The 16,825-nt window shown below is 39.8% G+C and overlaps 1 protein-coding gene across 1 annotated transcript in view; it reads left to right on the top strand.

Moving 5' to 3' along the window:
• The window catches only part of ELL2 (elongation factor for RNA polymerase II 2), a 98,159-nt gene extending 86,637 nt beyond the window's left edge, over nt 1–11,522 (top strand). Inside the window, exons 9-12 of the mRNA XM_082265630.1 lie at nt 717–780; nt 3,689–3,860; nt 8,009–8,053; nt 9,796–11,522. Of these exons, the coding sequence (XP_082121756.1) occupies nt 717–780; nt 3,689–3,860; nt 8,009–8,053; nt 9,796–9,912 (398 nt within the window). The 3' untranslated portion in view covers nt 9,913–11,522. The remainder of the gene's footprint in view (nt 1–716; nt 781–3,688; nt 3,861–8,008; nt 8,054–9,795) is intronic.
• The last annotated feature ends 5,303 nt before the right edge of the window (nt 11,523–16,825 follow it).

Here is a 16,825-nt window from a genome sequence, read left to right as displayed (position 1 = left end):
CAGGTAGTTAGGCAAACCTGCAGTGTCATGTTGCAGCAGTCTTATCTTCATAGGTCTTAGCGCCAGTTCACACACAGCGCGCCGCGACCTCGGAGTGGCCGCCACGGACTTCATAACATTGAAGTCTATGGCGGTCGCCTCATGGTCGCCCCAAAGAAGCTCCGGACCCTTTTTCTAGGTCGGAGCGACTTGTGTCGCTCCTATTAGAACGGGTCCGCAGCTTCCCTATGGGAGGCGACCAGGTCGCCTCACAGGTCGCCCTAGTGTGAACCGAGGCTTATGGTGGTGGTACTGCTAAAGTATGTGGTGTTTTTTGCATTGTCATACTTTGTGTAAACGTTTTTCTTTGCTTTCCTTCCCCTTTTTTTGCATTGAAGACTTTGGCATTTTTCATCCAATTACGTGGTGTTGCAAATATGCAGAGTGTATCTTGTTTTATCCTGTATGGTGCTGAGTACATTTTGGAGTGCAGATTTTTTTTTTTTCTTGTTCTTGCTGCCACATGGCTGAAAATATGAATTTGAAATGAGCTAAGGTTTCATAGTAGGCTTGTGTGGGTTGTTTGTCATACTGTGTGCCCTTGTGGGTATACTTTTTGTGATGGTATGTTGCATATCTTTAACCAGAATTCTGGGTACCCAGAGTACTAAAGTTGATCAATATAAAACGTATCTTGCCTTTTCCTGCATGACTCAGACTGTTTTTTCTTCCCACAGATGTTCAAGAATCTTGCATAACTTCAGACCCTTCATCCACAACAGAACTGCCAGATTACATAGTGTAAGTGAAGAAGCATCTTGACACTTGTCAATGGCAGTGACATTTATTAATTTATAGTGTATCCTAGCACACAGACAAAATTGTAATCTGTTGCAGCATACCAAATGCAAATGTGTTAGCTGTATTGGTTTTTCTTTTCAGGATTTTCTTTGTAATCCTGCAAATACACAACCTTTATGCTGCTGTGAATATACCTACGATTTTACAGTCAAATTGTTAATTACTGTATGTGTGTAGTGAGCTAAACAGTCTGTAGAATGCTGATTTGCTCTCCTGATTTGCCATGTGCCCCACCATGAACCCGTTTATTACTAATTACCCTCTTATAAATAACTTTTTGCCTAGACTGAGAGCACGTTGCACTGGAACACTATGACCCCAGGCACCACCTCAACCACTTCCATTACGTGCTGATGATCAGTGGTGCTGTTCTGTCATTATTTTTTTTCATACTTGGCAGGGAAAGAATTAACAGGGCTTCTGATGCTTGTATGCAAGAGGTTTGAGGTGAATACATTTAAAATTTTAAAATGTACAATTCCATTTATAAGCAAAGCTGCTGCAGTTGAGTGATTAGCAGTCCCTCCACTGCGCATTTAGGCCTCATGCACACTGAACGTTATAAAAATGCCGGTAGCGTTAACTGTAGAAAGCTGTAGCTGTAGAATGAGTTTTGCAGTTTTTTAGCTTTTTTTTTTTTTTTTTTTAACATAACTGGTAGATTGGTATGCTATTGAGAGGAGATGCGTAATAATGCCCACATCCCTAGAAGCTAAGTGGTATGTACAGAGAAAACCCTCTAGTGATATTTTTATGGCAAAATGTAGTCTTAATTAGGTTATAACATTTTTTTTCTTTTTTAAACGAGTATAGAAAAGACCTAAAAAGAAAACATTGGTACATCATAATAAATTGGGAGGTGAAGAACCGTAGTATGTGGACTAGTGCACAAAAATAACCTTAAATCAACTGTCATATGACAGAAGACAGTCCAACTTGTTTCGAAAACTAACTACCCAGGATCCACCTGGCAATGGAGCCCACACCCCAATCATTCCATCCACAAGGGGGCAAAGATAGAGCAACTCAATGATGACCGCTGGCTTCCAAAGGGAACCAATATGCCAAGGATAAGCAGAGTGGTCATATTGCAATGCAAAATACCGCAACCTTCAGTCACATGACTCATTTTTATCATCCTAAGCCTACCAGGACATTGTTCATAAAACAATCTGTCATAAGAACTCAAAGTAGGGACAACAGGATGGGAAGAAGGGATGGTATCAAAGGGCGAAGGGCCTTGGGTTTATATGATTCAGTACAAATCTGTTGAGCAAATAGATATATTAGAGCTTATTAAAGAGTAAGGAATCAGGTATTCCATGTCAAACTTATTTGAATGTATGCTGTTAGCAACTCAGAGTAATCCCACAAATAGGGGAGAATGGGAAGCCAATCATACAGGAACAGATTAATCACAATTAGAGATCTTGCCCACCCAGACTCTAAAGGAAAAGAGTAAAAGTTCAGGCAACAACATATCTTGAAAGAGCAATCCGATATCGTTCTGAAATGCGGACCCCCATGGATGCCCTATATTGCCTGATGTCTTTAAGAATAACTGTGCAGCAAGCCAGGGGGGGTATTGGAGTGTCCCTCACAGCTGCTGTCATCCATGTGGTAACTGTCATCCATGTGGTCATCCATGTGGTAACTCTGAAGCCCCTTGGGCAGACGGCGCCGCCCCCTAGCAGGACAATGAAGATTTAATACTGTCCAGTGCGGAGGAGGCCAAGCACTGCACGTGCTATGACGTCACCTGCGCAAGCGCCCGTCGGCCGGGGGAGTGGCGTCATGTGTCTGCCACCCACCAACACACACATGGTCGCATGGTGATGGGGAAGCTGCCCGATCTCTCTAATCTAAAGAGGCCGAGAGCGCTGCTTGGTCAGCATCAGGCGGCCCCCTGTGGGCCAGGCAGAAATATATATAATCTATCACCAATAATAGAGGACATATGGAGTAACCCATATTCTTTTACTCTATTGATTTAATAAAACATCATTAACTTTTTCTAAATATGACTACATTTATGCCCTATAAATTCCCACTAGAGGGTTTACTTTTTAGCATAACTATACTCCCCAGTTAGAGCATTTTTTTTTCCTGCTGAAAAACTCCTCTTCAAACCCTCTAGTTCTGGGAGGGGGGTTCCAGCCTGAAAACACCCCTACCAAAAAAAAAAAAGCTGATAAAGCAGGTGTGCGCATGTATACATAGGCTAACATGCTGAGGAGTTTTACTGGCTGCAAAGAAAAAAAAAACGCCGAAAACCAAAAACAGCAGCTTTATAAACATCCAGTGTGCATGAGGCCTTAGGAAGAAGGTGCTAGTATTGCTCATATGCAAAGCTTAGAGGAAAAAGGATCCGGAATCCGCTGCTCTACTTCAACCTTTATTGCATGTTCTATAAAATCATCAGACCGTATGGGGTACAGCTTAAAGCTAACGTATTTCACGCTACAGCTTACTCATAACCTCCACTGTCCTTTGATAATTTTATGGAACATGCAATAAAGGTTGTAGGGCAGCGGATTCCAGACCCTCTTCTTTCCTGTAAAATTCTATATAGGTTAGCAAATTTTTGTGGAAAGGTATATAATTTGACTGGTACATCTGGGCCCCCTGAACTTGGCAGGTCTAAGGAGCAAGATGGCATTCTTCTCCAGCCTATTTATTACATTTTCTGCTTTTGGTGATGTCCCATTTTTTTTTTTTCCCCAAGTTTGAGATTTTCCTCAGTGTATTAGTGCCACTACAGTAATTTTTCTCTGAACAGCAAATGCCTTTTTACTGGAATGTCTTTTAATAGGCTTTTTCACAGCCAACACAAAATTTTCTTTTGTAGGAAATACACTGTCATTGTGTCTAATGAGCAGAGGCAAAGCTACAAGGATGACTTTAACTCTGAATATGATGAATATCGGAGTTTGCATGCCCGAGTAGAAAATATCACCAGAAGGTTTATGCAGCTGGATGCACAGAGAAAGCGGCTGTCTCCTGGTTCTAAGGAATATCAAGTAAGGATTGTTTTATGCTGTGACTTACACACTTTTTGCTATTTAAAAAAAATAAACCCGCTTAAACCAACACTTTAGTGCCGGTTCACATTTCTGCGATCACAGATCACATATAATTCGGAGAGCACTGCTCCTAAAATTACATGCGATCTCTGTGCGGTGCAAATTCAGCCATACAGTTTGTATGGCTGAATTCGCACCGCAATCGCACCCAACTCGCAGTGCGATCCGATTCTGTGCGAACTTTCAGATCGCACTGTGATATGCGATCTGATCTGGGGGTGTCGTTAACTTTTAATTGACACCCCCAGCGTATCGCATATGGCAAGGTAACTGCCAGGAGTGCGGATGCGATGCAGGAACACGCTGTATATTCGCAGCGTTCCTGAATCACAGAAATGTGAACCGGCACTTAGGGAGTGTTAATTTTAATGTCTCCCCTAATGTATTCAGTGGCTCCTCCTGCTGATGCCTACCTCACCACAGGAGGTATTTATTTACCTCTGGATATGTTTTATTGATATCCGATGGCGTGACAAGTATTAGTACAAGAAGTTTTAACTTTACGGTTGAAATCTATTTCCATTTTACAGATATACATCTGAAAGACTAGGTTAATATGAAAGTCAGATCTATTGTATTTAACCCTCCTCTTGTGTTAGGGTCAGAACCGACCCGTTTTCAGGTTTTGAATGTCTAGAAGTATTATAAGTATCACATAAATGTGTTTATTGCATCAAGATTTTTTTACTTTGTCAGGAACCTCTATTTAAACAATGTAATAGAAAAAGAATCCTTTTCACTAAATTATAAAATACTGTGGTGAAAATTAAGACGTTCATGGTGTTAGGGTCAATTCTGACCCAGTTATAATATAGGATTTTAGGACACTAATAAGTGCCAAAACTGAAATCATAAACACTCTCTCTGCTTAGTAACAGTGACAGCCAATCCCCTCTCAACCCTGTGAGCTGTAGTTAGGGAGGGGCCTATCTCTTTTCCTGCTTGTCTGTTTCTCTAAATAAAGTGAAGAAACATAGGACAAATTCATTTCAGAGTTGCTGACTTTATTTTACCATTTTTTAAATTTGAAAATGAGAGGTATGCTATCAAAAAGGTCTAAGGGGTCACAGCAAAAATATTAAAACCAATCTTTTCAAGGATAAAGAAGCCTAACAAGGTAACTAAGAGGTAAGAAACAAATTTGATGATGATTATTCAGAGGGTATTTTATGGCTGATTTAAAACACACAGGTCAAAACCGACCCTAAACATCATGGATAGTAATGGAATTCTAACATAAGAGGAGGGTTAAGAACATTTTTTGTAATGATGTGCTTTAGGGCAGCTGTATTTGCTCATTACATTTCCATGCAATTATTCTTTTATAGTAATGCAATGTGCCTAGGCAATACCAGGGAGTGCATGGTTTTATCATGGAAACTAGCACTTCTAGATGTTTGCTAGAACCTGGCAAATGTAATGTTCTGAGTTCAGGTCTGAATTTTTGTTCAGTTCTTAATGTATTACAAGTCCAATTGCTGTACTAGGATAGGTCCTTTACATCAGTGTTCCTCAACTCCGGTCCTCAGGGCCCACTAACAGGCCAGATTTAAGTATTACCTTGGGGAGATGCAGACTAGAGTACTGCAATCATTGAGCAGCAAATTATATCACCTGGGATGCATTTGTTATCTTGCAAACCTGGCCTGTTAGTGGGCCCTGTAGGCCAGGGTTGAGGACCACTGCTTTACATGATTATATCATGTAATGCCTGCAGTCGCATTAATTTCTCATTGGTTTTCCGCGACATGGGAAAATGGGTTTGTTTTTGGTATAATAAAAAAACAGCGGTAATTCTAATGTTCGACTGAAGCGTTTTTTTTTTTTTTTTTTTTCCTTAACCATACATCGCAAGACACGGGAAATTCTTAGAATGTTGGATTAATCTCTACCTCCAAGTCATGGGGCAGTGGCAAATAAAACTTGGCCCAGTGCTACATAACCCCTCCCACTACCAGCATTGCCTCAGTTTTTGAAAGTGTCTGCAGGTGATGGACCTGGGTCTCTCTGTTTAGAAACTTTTTAATAAGCTGCACAGCTATCCTTCAACTGTGTGATCTACTGAGCCTCAGTGCTCTATAGCAGTAGCAGGTAATCTGGACCAGTCCCACAGAGGAACTGTACCTGAACTCCAGTGGAGAATCAAGAATGATTTTATGTGTTCCCTCTGAGACTCCTAGCAGAGTCTTAGGGACCTGATGGCTTGTGAGGACTTTCTTAGTGTTCTTTGTTTCATCCAGCTTTACAGTAGCTGGCTTTGACAGCTTGGCTGGTGAAGCCCAATTCCTGAAGAACAGGGGTTAATCGGAATCAGTGATTCCTTGTTGAGGGCCTGAAAAGCTTCATCCAGAAAATAAACTGTACAGGTTCTGCCTTTCCTTCAGTCAGAATTGGAAGTCCTAGCCACTGATGATTATTAGGGGCCAGATTTTTTTCCTTGGCAGTATTTTTCTAGACCCCACTAGCTTCCCATTCCTTGATTAGCGCTTTTATACTGGGGTGGCTCACCTTGGATCACCAGTACACGGTTAGTTCTGTGGGACCTTGATCTAGTGTTTTCAGTCCTTCAGAGCCCTCCATTTTGAGCTGCTTTTCTTCTGGCTATAATATCGAAGAATGCTACTGTACTTGCAGATGTGTACTGTGAGGAACTGTTTCTTGTGTTACACAAGGACAAGGTTGTTTTGCGATCTCAAATATCCATCTTGTCCAAGGTGATCTTGGTGCTTCATTTGAATCAGGACATAATCTTGCCTTTTTGTTGGGCTCTAAAACCTCCTAAGGTAATGGCTGTACACTGTTTAGATGTGGTTAGAGCTGTGTTAGGCCATTACCTCGATTCATCAGTTGATTCACTGTTTTGCTTAAGGGCTCTCAGAAGGGACAGGCTACATCTTGATCCACATTTGCTTGGTGGATTTAGAAAACCATTCAGGCATTTGATGTGATGAGAATAGTTCCTCCCTTTTCTGTAAAGACCAATTTCACCAAATGTATTTTGGCTGTTTGTGGACTTTTCAGCATCAGGCCTTGGTTTCACAGGTCTATAAGGCTACCACTTGGTTTGAACTTGCCAAGTTTACCAGGTGGATGTTCTGACCTCTGCGGATGTGGCCTCAGTCTGAAAGACCTCCAGGTGGCCCGGTTTTACCCCATTTTATTGACTAAACTGAGGCACTGGAAGGGGTTATGCAGGGCTGGGTAAAGCTTTGCTATTTATTTAGCAATAAAGGTCTGCACATCACTATTTATATAATTTAGCAACCAACACATAGAATATTTTGTAGGGCGCTTAAACCTCTCCATAGTGTATTAATTTGCTAGTAACAATAATTTTAAATGTATAGAGTAAGCACACCACATAACAAAAATTCTTTAGCAAAAAAGCTTTAGGCATACTGTATAGTAATTGGTTATAAAATAAGTACAAATATCCAAGTATGTCCACACCTGCATAGGTATTCGCTCCAATGTTGATGCCAACCAACAAAATGCATGCATGTATATAGGTTCAGTAAGCACAACGAAGTCATATAGCAGATCAGAAATATATAAAGCAATTCAGTACTCAGCATAGAAAAATGAGAAGGAAAAGCTGAGCCAGACCCTGGTGAAATAAAAGCGGGAGGGAAACCCCCCCCCCCCCCCCCTCCTTTTTGGTGGTGTAAGAGCACCCTCAAGAGCCTCCTGCCAAGCTTTCTGATTTGTCGATGTTCAATCCTCCGGAGGTGGATGTGTATGCCAAGAAATAGATTTTTCTAGGCAAGTCAAAAAACCTTTTTCTTTTTCTTTATAGTAACGCATAGGAATTTCTAATATAAGGTGGTTCTTGGGTAACTTGTAATTAGGATAATGTGACTTGGAGCTTTCGCTGCTTCTCCAAGCGATGAAAAGAGCGGCAACAAAGTGAAGACCAGTATCGGCTACAGTATATGCAGTTATTACCTTTTTTTTATGTTTTTTTTTTTTTGTTTTTTTTTGTTTTTTTTAAATCATCCTGCTTAGACAGCAGGTGAATTAATTCTGTGTTTTGCAAAGTCCCTTCTTTTTCATGCACGTTATCAAAGTCCATCCTTGTATTTCAGATTGTGCATGAAGAGGTTCTCAAAGAATATCGTAAATTTAAAGAGGTAGGTGTTTTTTACATTGCTGAACTGAATGATTGATTTTCTTTGTAGTCAATTGAGCAATCGGGTACAAGCCAACAGGACATTTTGACCAGCATATTGAAGGAGATGAGGAGTGAATGTGTGTAGTTCTGGGTTTGCCCACATTTCACAATAACCATTTAATGACCACCCCATAGCAGATTTACTGCTACAGAGCGGCTGTTCTGTGCAGAATCGCATATCTTCCGCCTAGGGGTGCGCCTCTTTTGCTGTGAGTACTCCCAGCAGAAGCCTATCTGCAGGTGCTGGGCAATGGATGTCAACCGGCAGCCGCTGATCATTGGGCAGAGACTCAAACCAGAGCTCTGCCTATGTAAACAAGGCACAGCTCCGTTCTGACAGGGGGAAAGTGATTGGATTGTGTGTCTCTGCAAAGCAAAGAATAAAATCCATCACTTCCTGTAGTAAAAGAAGCTCACAGTTTACACAAAAACACTGGCTAGGCTCAGTTTCCGCAAAAACATTGGCTAGGCACAGTTAACTCTTTCATCATCCTAAGATGTATAACCCATTCCCAGCCAGTGTGATTAGTACAGTGACGGTGCTTATTTTTGTTAGCTCTGATCACTGTATTAGTGCCACTAGTTCCCACAAAGTGTCAAGTGTCAGTATGTCTGCCGCAATATCGCAGTCCTGCTAGAAGTCTCTGATCGCCACCATTACTAGTATAAAAAAAAATGTATTAGAAATTCCAGTGTCTATGCTATAGTTTGTAGCAGCTATAACTATTGTGCAAATCAATTAATTTACGCTTATTGGGAGTTTTTACTAAAAATATGTAGCAGAATACATATTGGCCTAAATTTTAGAAATTTTATTTTTTATTTTTTTTATGTTTATAGCGCAAAAAATAAATGCAGTGGTGGTCAAATAACCCCAAAATAGAGCTCTATTTGTGTGGAAAAAGTGACAATTTTATTTGGGTATAGCGCTGCATGACCGCTCAATTAACAGTTAAAGTCCTTGTGCCGTATCCCAAAAAAGCCCTGGCCCTTGAAGCGGTTTACGTTCAAGTGGTTAAAGAAACTGTTGCTAAAATGTTTGCAAACGATGTGTTCCTGCAAAGAATACAAGTTTTTTTTACCAGTAGGTTGTCAGGAACATGAAAATTAAACACCTGTAGGGCATTGCTTGGGACCACTCCTAAAGACACAGGTACACCATATACCTTCTAGAAGTCATGTATGCTTACACATATTGCAGGGTAAAGTCATTCAGGCACCATACTTTGTCATGCTATTTTGCAACACTTGGACTAGAACTGCGGTTGCTTTGATTAATTGGGAACTATTTGAGAACAAGCAGTGGTAATATAACACACATGGCAGTTTTTTGTTTTGTTACATTATTCAATATCTCACTGATAATTGGAGCAGTTTGTAGAATGGTGCAGAAATGAGTAATCCTTCCCGATCTGACTAAATGTCAGTGTGTTGTTAGCCACTGGCTTTTTGCATCTTGCAGGGACTTGGGGTGACATCACTCTGCATCCATCTTATTTTTTGGATGAAAAAATTCAAATGGAAAAGAGACCCTTTGTAATAACCATAGCATTTAGGTGAAAGTGTGAATTTGTGCACAGACCACAGTGTACCAGAATCCCCAAGAGCGCTATAAAATGGAACTATATGTAGAACTGTAACCGCTGCGCTTGATGAACGGAATTACCCAGCTGACTATATATTTTTTTATTCTATTCCCAGGCAAGTCCAAACTACTATGAAGAAAAGTACAGATGCGAGTACCTGCACAACAAGCTCGCCCACATTAAAAGACTAATAGGAGAGTTTGACCAACGACGGGCAGAGTCCTGGCACTAACGCTCTGCTTAGACAAGATGTGAAAACTCAACTTTATTTATTTAAAATTCCACATGTGTTACGCTAGGATAAAGCAAAAACTTTTCAGGAGTTTCAGTATTAGCAGACATTGTATTGTTTTCTTCTCCTGATGCCCGACCTTCCTTTATCCTGCTTATTTAAAAGCTGCTTTCTCCTCTTCCTTGTCCTTTGGACTGTCATTTATCTGTGGAAATCAGTATAGCTACTGGATCTCCAGTGCCTATACCTGATGAACTGCGCATTTATGTAGCATAATCATGTGCTTTGGATAAATGTCTGTCTTCTGACCTTTCTTAATGCAAACCCTTTGCCTTAAGTGGTATAAGGTAAAAAAAAAAATTTGCACAAAATGTATTAAAAACCTTTAAAAAATGGTGGGTTAAGGGACAGAAAGTGTATTTAAAAAGGAAAAAAAAAAAAAAAAAACCGAAAACGCCTATCTGTCCTTAACTTGAACATTAACTTTCAAATCGTACCCCCCTGACTTCAATGGATGCCTTAAGGTGTTTGCCTGTTTATACTTGGTGTAGTTAAGTATTAGCTACACTGCTTCCCCTCTCATGAAAGCAAGCGGGAAGCACTCTGTGGCCTATCAGCGTCTAGGAGTGTGCTTGTACGCGTGCAAGGATTGCGTGTGTGTGGGCATGCATGATGAAATCACAAAGCTGCTATGAAATAGGCCAAACGCTCAGGTTTTAAACAACTGACGAGTGTTATTGTAGGGGGTTTCCTATGTCTTTGCTATTTCTATTGTGGGAAAAACAGAAGCATTTCCATTTCAAGGATTTGTCCATATTAGGAGTGAAGGGAGGGCTGATGAGGGAGCTGGTATTAAGCCCGAGCCTAGCCCTTTCAGTAGAGAGGGGGTAACTTCTTGTGAAGGGGTTTAACCAAGACACATTATTTTGGGTGACAAATTAAGAAATATAACCATGTAGGTAACCTATTTATATACTGATATAAAGTATTTTTGAAAGATATGCAAAGAAGCTATTTACCTACATGTATATTTAAAGATTTTTTTTCTTTATCTCCTGCAATCCAGGAGTTGAGTAAAGTACAGATTATATTTAACTATAAGAAAATACTGTGATCATCAGACAGCACAAAGTTGCATTTCATGCAATGTACCAGTTTACTTTAACTGAAATTACTTTTCATATGGGAACAGACTTTTTGGTTTTCTTGACATTCTGAATAAACCGAAGTTCACTGGGTTTTTTTTTTTTTTTGCTTCTTTCCCCCCTCCCATAAAAAGTGCTGCCAATAAAAAGGGACACATATTGTTTACAGATGTGATTAGTGGAATGTTTGCCAAAAAAAACTTGTTGTCAATATCTGTAATAAATATTGCCTCCAGCATCAAACACGCTTGCTTTTGTCTTTCTGTAAACCAGAATGTTTGTGTCATGGGGGGAGTATAAAAGCACTTATTACAGGGATGCCATTTTGATGTACCAGTGAAATGGTTTGATCTGTTTCTTGGTGATAACATTATATCTAGGCGTCACCCACACCATAGTGCTCTGAATACAGAAGGGGCTTAAAAACCTAAAAGAATAACCGTTTCTTATAAGTTTAAGAATGGCCCTTAATTATCCAAAGCATTATTGCACTGCAAGAAAATATTAATTAAAAGTTAACTTTTCATTAAATTTTTGCTTTTTGTGACTAGAAACAGTAATTCGGACTATAAACACACAAAGGTGCTCTTTAAAATGAGGCTTTGTGGCATAAAGGAGAACGCAATACATTTCTCAAATTGATTCTTCTATACCTGTAGATGAAATATCAGACTGGTATTCATCTTAAGGACCATTACAATGTATATTCACTTTATTCTGTGGCTGATTTATTCATAGTCAAATTAATGCATTGAACTATGTCAGCTGTTTAAATAAGTGTTATACGCATGGCTACACAGTATATGGTTACTTGGCTAATAATTGAGTCCATATTTACAGTTCCCAGTAACTATTCTGTACCTCCCATTGCAAGGTATATTCTCACACTCTGTAGAGATAACTATACTTGGGAAAATTGTTGAAGGAATCTGTAGCTTAATTGTAAGTGTTTGGGAGAATATTTAAAATGTTGCCATCCGTTTCATATCTAGTTAAACATTTTGGATATTGAATTTAATTATGGCATCAAATAAGTGTGTAATCCATGTGCTTTAGGAAGTATCTAGAGGAAACTGTTTATGGAACCTAAAGAGAAAATTAGATTAAATAGAAAACCTAATTTGAGAGAAACCCTATTTTTGTTGTTTTTTTTTATTGTGGATCAACTTCCATTTTGTAGACAACATAACCTTTGCCACTTACTTTCTGGTTTACAAGACAAATGTATTAAGTACATTTCTAAGGGGGACACATCTCCATATGTACATGAGACGAGACAGTCGGCGGTCAAGTGCCCCTGACTCAGTCTTGTGGGCATATGAGCACAGCCTATTAATACATTAGAAACCACTGATGTCTGAATCCAGTGACGCTTCACATTCACATGTTATGGTAAATGGATAACATTGTATTTAGGTAAAAACTTCACATAAGCATTTTGTTAGGCTAGATTACTATGTAATATGTATGCAAGCAAAGAAAACCAGGTGGTAGCCCTGGGTTTGATAGTCTTGTAGTATACACTTCCTTGCTGTTTTTCTATTGGCAATCCTGCTTATATTTGGGCAGAAATTATAGCAGTATTTTCTTGACCATGTTTTCTTTGTGTCAAATCAATATTTCCCAATTGACCTGAACAAGTTTCGACCCACTTAACAGAATAAGCCTGGTGTAGAAATGCCAACCATGGCTTGGAAAGGGGGGAAATGGAAATAAGTAATGCTCAATTTCTCCAGCAAAATGCTTAGGTGAAGTTTTTCTTCAGTAAGCTTACAGATGGGGCCTGTAGGCATTTGATGAACTTTTGAACAGTTAAAACATTCATCACTGCTTTCGGCCATTCTATACTTTTTAGTAGACACTGTTGTATTTCACATTCCTGTTTGAACAAAGTCCAGAAAAACTCAGATCTCTGCAGTATTTATATTGATGGATTTCTAAGTCCTTAACCAGAGTGCCCCGGTCAACTCCCCTACCCCCTTATAACCATGGTTTTGCAATAGTAAAGCAGACACACTTATAAGCTGTTAGATGTCCTGTGATTTTTTTTTTTTTTTTCTTTTCCCTCCCTTAAAAAAAAAAAAAAACACACTGAAGACTGTCCATACCTACATCCTTCAGGGGACAATGATCATCAATTTTCTGAAATTCTCTGGCCTTGAGTTTCTTCACTTCTCACTTTCTGTTAATGTTGAAGTCCTGTGCCCCCTCGCCATGCACTGTGGCTCAATCTGCCAGCACTTTCATCCCTACAGGACAAGTTATTAACATAACAGCAGGTGGGAGGATCAGGTATTCAACATCTAGATATGTTCGATGCTAAAATTGTCTTCTGAAATAATTATTGCCTGCTGGAGAGAACTATGGATCCATTCCTGCTGGTAATTGAAGAAAATGTAACATTTTTGTATTAGATTTCTACCAAAAGATAACATTTTATGAACTTGCATCCTTGTAACTCTGAACTCCCTAAGTGGATCTAGTCAAAAAACCCTTTAAGTTCAGGTTACTGTAATATTGGGGCCAAAAAAAAAAAAAAAAACACGCAATTCTACAAGGCAGATGCTCCCTGGAACTATAATCTACAGTGGTATGAACAGTGGGTGTGTTTTTTTTTTGTTTTTTTTTTCCTGGTGATATCTAGATAATCATTTCATTCAACCATGTTCTTTGTGTGAGGCCCAATTTGATTTGATGCTTTGTGGAAAGCAAGTGTTTATGTATGCCTGACCGCCAATTACAATTGAATGTTTTGAAAATGTGAAAAAAATTGATTTAAAACTGGGAAACCACACTGTTTTTTTGTTTTTAACCACATTCTCAATTGCTTGTAGCATCTTTACTTGTTTACTGTTAAATCTCATGTTGAGTTATGTTCTGCCCTCTGCTATAGGGCATTGCCTTTTCATTCTCAGAGTATTGTGAATGATTGTCACATTCATTCATGTCCTTTTTTGTGTGTTTTTTAAATGAAAGTGTAACTGTGGAAAGATTCAATCCAGTTTTTAATATCCCATGTTCTGTGTTGCTGCAAAGTAAGGGCCTTCAACTGCACATTTGATTAACCGAAGTAGGATTTCTTTGGTCTCTTGTACTTGCCTTTTTTTGCTCAATCCAATCAGAATATCTGGAGGTTCCTGAGTCATTACAACACTAAGTCCATGCTTAGTATAACTGGTAGCTTAGCAGTGCCTGTCTTATTCCTCTCTTTGGCAAAGGATATACAAGCTACATAAGTGATTTCTAGTAGCTTAGATTTGCTACTACAATCTGCTAGTAATTACTATGAGTGGCAGTTGAATACTAATGTGGAACAAAAGGTTCTCTGTCATGTGACCCACACAACTATCATGTTGTAGGAGATAATCCTACCCAAACTCAGTGCTTCACTAATGGGTACATGCATAGCTTTCTACCCAAGAACCATTTCTTCCATCTGTTTATCAACTGCTATTGATGCATTTTTTTTTTTATGCAGTTCACTTTAACTGACCTAGCCAGAAGACCTTTTTTGAAGGGCAAGGCTGTGTATACTTGGGTCCCTTGCCTTAGCGCTAGATTCAAGTTCCAAGGGTTGACAGCAGCAAGTTTCCACTTCAGCCTCTTTCCCTTTTTGGGGTCTGTGGTCTCCACCAGCAGTGTTAATCATCCTGTACTTAACAGAACTGAAAGAAAAATGCAGCAGGCTTACTAATTACACTTGTATACATGTAGCCATAAAAGCCCATGTGCCAGAGGATCTGTGGAATGAATAGAAATGCCTTAGCAAACCGAGTAGAGAGATGCAAAGCTTTCACTCTTGCAGATACACATGCCTTTTATTGGCAACCATACTTGATACATGTTCAGCTTCACCTTCCATTCCTAAGGGCCGTGTTGCCAAAATAGTGTTCAAACCTGATTTTCATTTACAGAATTAAAATTTTAAAATGGCAAATTCCATAGCTCCTCTGCCCACTTAAAAACCCAGTCAAAGTATCGGAAAGCTTTTTGTCTGTCTATGAAGGATTCCTTTCTATGTGCTTTATCAAACATTGTATTTCCTGAAATGTGTAATCTAATCTTTACATTCATCTACTGCTAATGGGGCTACTGTATTTTGACAATGTCATAAAAACCATGTGCATCAAACACAGAAGAGCAACTAAAGTTTACATTGGCTGTTGACCCTGCACAAAACCATTCACACAATTTTCTCAATTGCTCCAATCATGCTGTATTAAAGGAATCTCCAAGGTGAAATGGAGTTGGGGTATTTTATTAGCTAATTTTTGAGCCAATGTTGCCCCATTATGTTCAGACAAAATAAATTGTTTAATAAAATGTTAACTTTGAGCATCTTGAATCCTTGTTTGTTTTTTGTGTCTCCTCCCCCCCCCCCCCCCCCCCCAATAATGAGCATGTAAAGTTTACATTGCAAAAGGGATTTGTGCTTATAATCACAGCTCATGACATACACATGTGAGTGGATGGGCCACATAGTGTTCTGGAGCCTCCAATCATGGGGACGCCTGGCAGTAAGTTTACTAGTTGTACCCATAAAAGATGCAGGCTCTAAAACTATGGTTGGGTTATATGCAGCTACCTGCAGGTGATTGGATACTGTCAAAAAATAGGGAAGGCTGTAGACACCCTCTTATAAAAACTCTCCCATCTAGGATCCATTTTTTTACTAGTGCCCAGTTGGTGAGTGACCACCCCTCTTTATTGGGAGAAACCTACCATCTTATATGGAGGTTTTCCCCCCTATCTGTCCTTTTCTGGATGATGATCTTCCAGGTTGATCCTTCTGTCAAAAGGTTTTCATAGCCACTGTGGCTTCTCATGCAGCTCCTGGATCAGTGCACTGATCTCTCCCTAAATTAGGGGGGGGGGGGAACCATTGCTACACTTTTTGATGCTGTGTGCTCTTGTTTAGAGTTGGAATAGGCCAGAGGAAGGTATCCAGTACTGGGTTTCAAATAAAAAAAAAAAAAAAAAAACACCACAGTCGAGGAAGAATTTTTATTTTATCCCACATCACAGGATTGGTATTTGACAATTAGATTATGCTCACTCCACCTCCAGGTAATAGACACTGGAAAATCGCAAAGCTGAAACCCAGCCCTACATAACCACTCACAGCATGCCTTAGCTTTTTCTAGTGTTCGTAGGTGATGGATGTTGCCCCCTCTCTCAGCTTTTTTACTTTTTTTTTTTACTGTTTGAACTTTTATTAAAGAGGTTGTAAACCCTTAACTTTTTTTTTTTTTTTGCTGTAAGCTGAAAGAGAAACCCATAATGAGCTAGTATGCATCGCATACCGCAGTCTGGGCCGCATGATCGGGAACCCTTGTTCGATCATGTCTCTGACAGAAGCCGCCTTTATATTTGGGGGTTTCCCCCCTTATGGGTGGCCCCTCACTTCAGTGCATGTGCAGTTCCCCCACTGAGCTGCACTGTGTATGCGCCTGCTATCCTCCCTGGGGTAAGGTCTTTTCTCCTGGGCACCAGCCATATAGGACACTGACTTGTGAATCTCTTCCATAGAATACAGCACAGGTGGTTCATCGTCTTCTGGGGCCCTTGGCTTTCAGGTGATGACACTCAGAAGCCTCCCTTTCCACACACTCCTAGCAATTCGTAGTGTTTTGTTTTTTCTCGATCGTTTGACAGATGCAGCTCCATCTAGTCCGACTATAGGGTTATGCTCCTCCTATCAGGAATAGGCACTAGGCAGGAAAAAAGCTTAACCGCACCTATGGGGGCTGTTCCTGCAGGCATAACCC

Source organism: Pelophylax lessonae, assembly GCF_965119305.1.
Source record: "Pelophylax lessonae genome assembly, chromosome: 1".
NCBI lineage: Eukaryota > Metazoa > Chordata > Amphibia > Anura > Ranidae > Pelophylax > Pelophylax lessonae.
The sequence above is the reverse complement of the archived record's forward strand: the minus strand, read 5'-3'. Positions and strand labels throughout refer to the sequence as shown.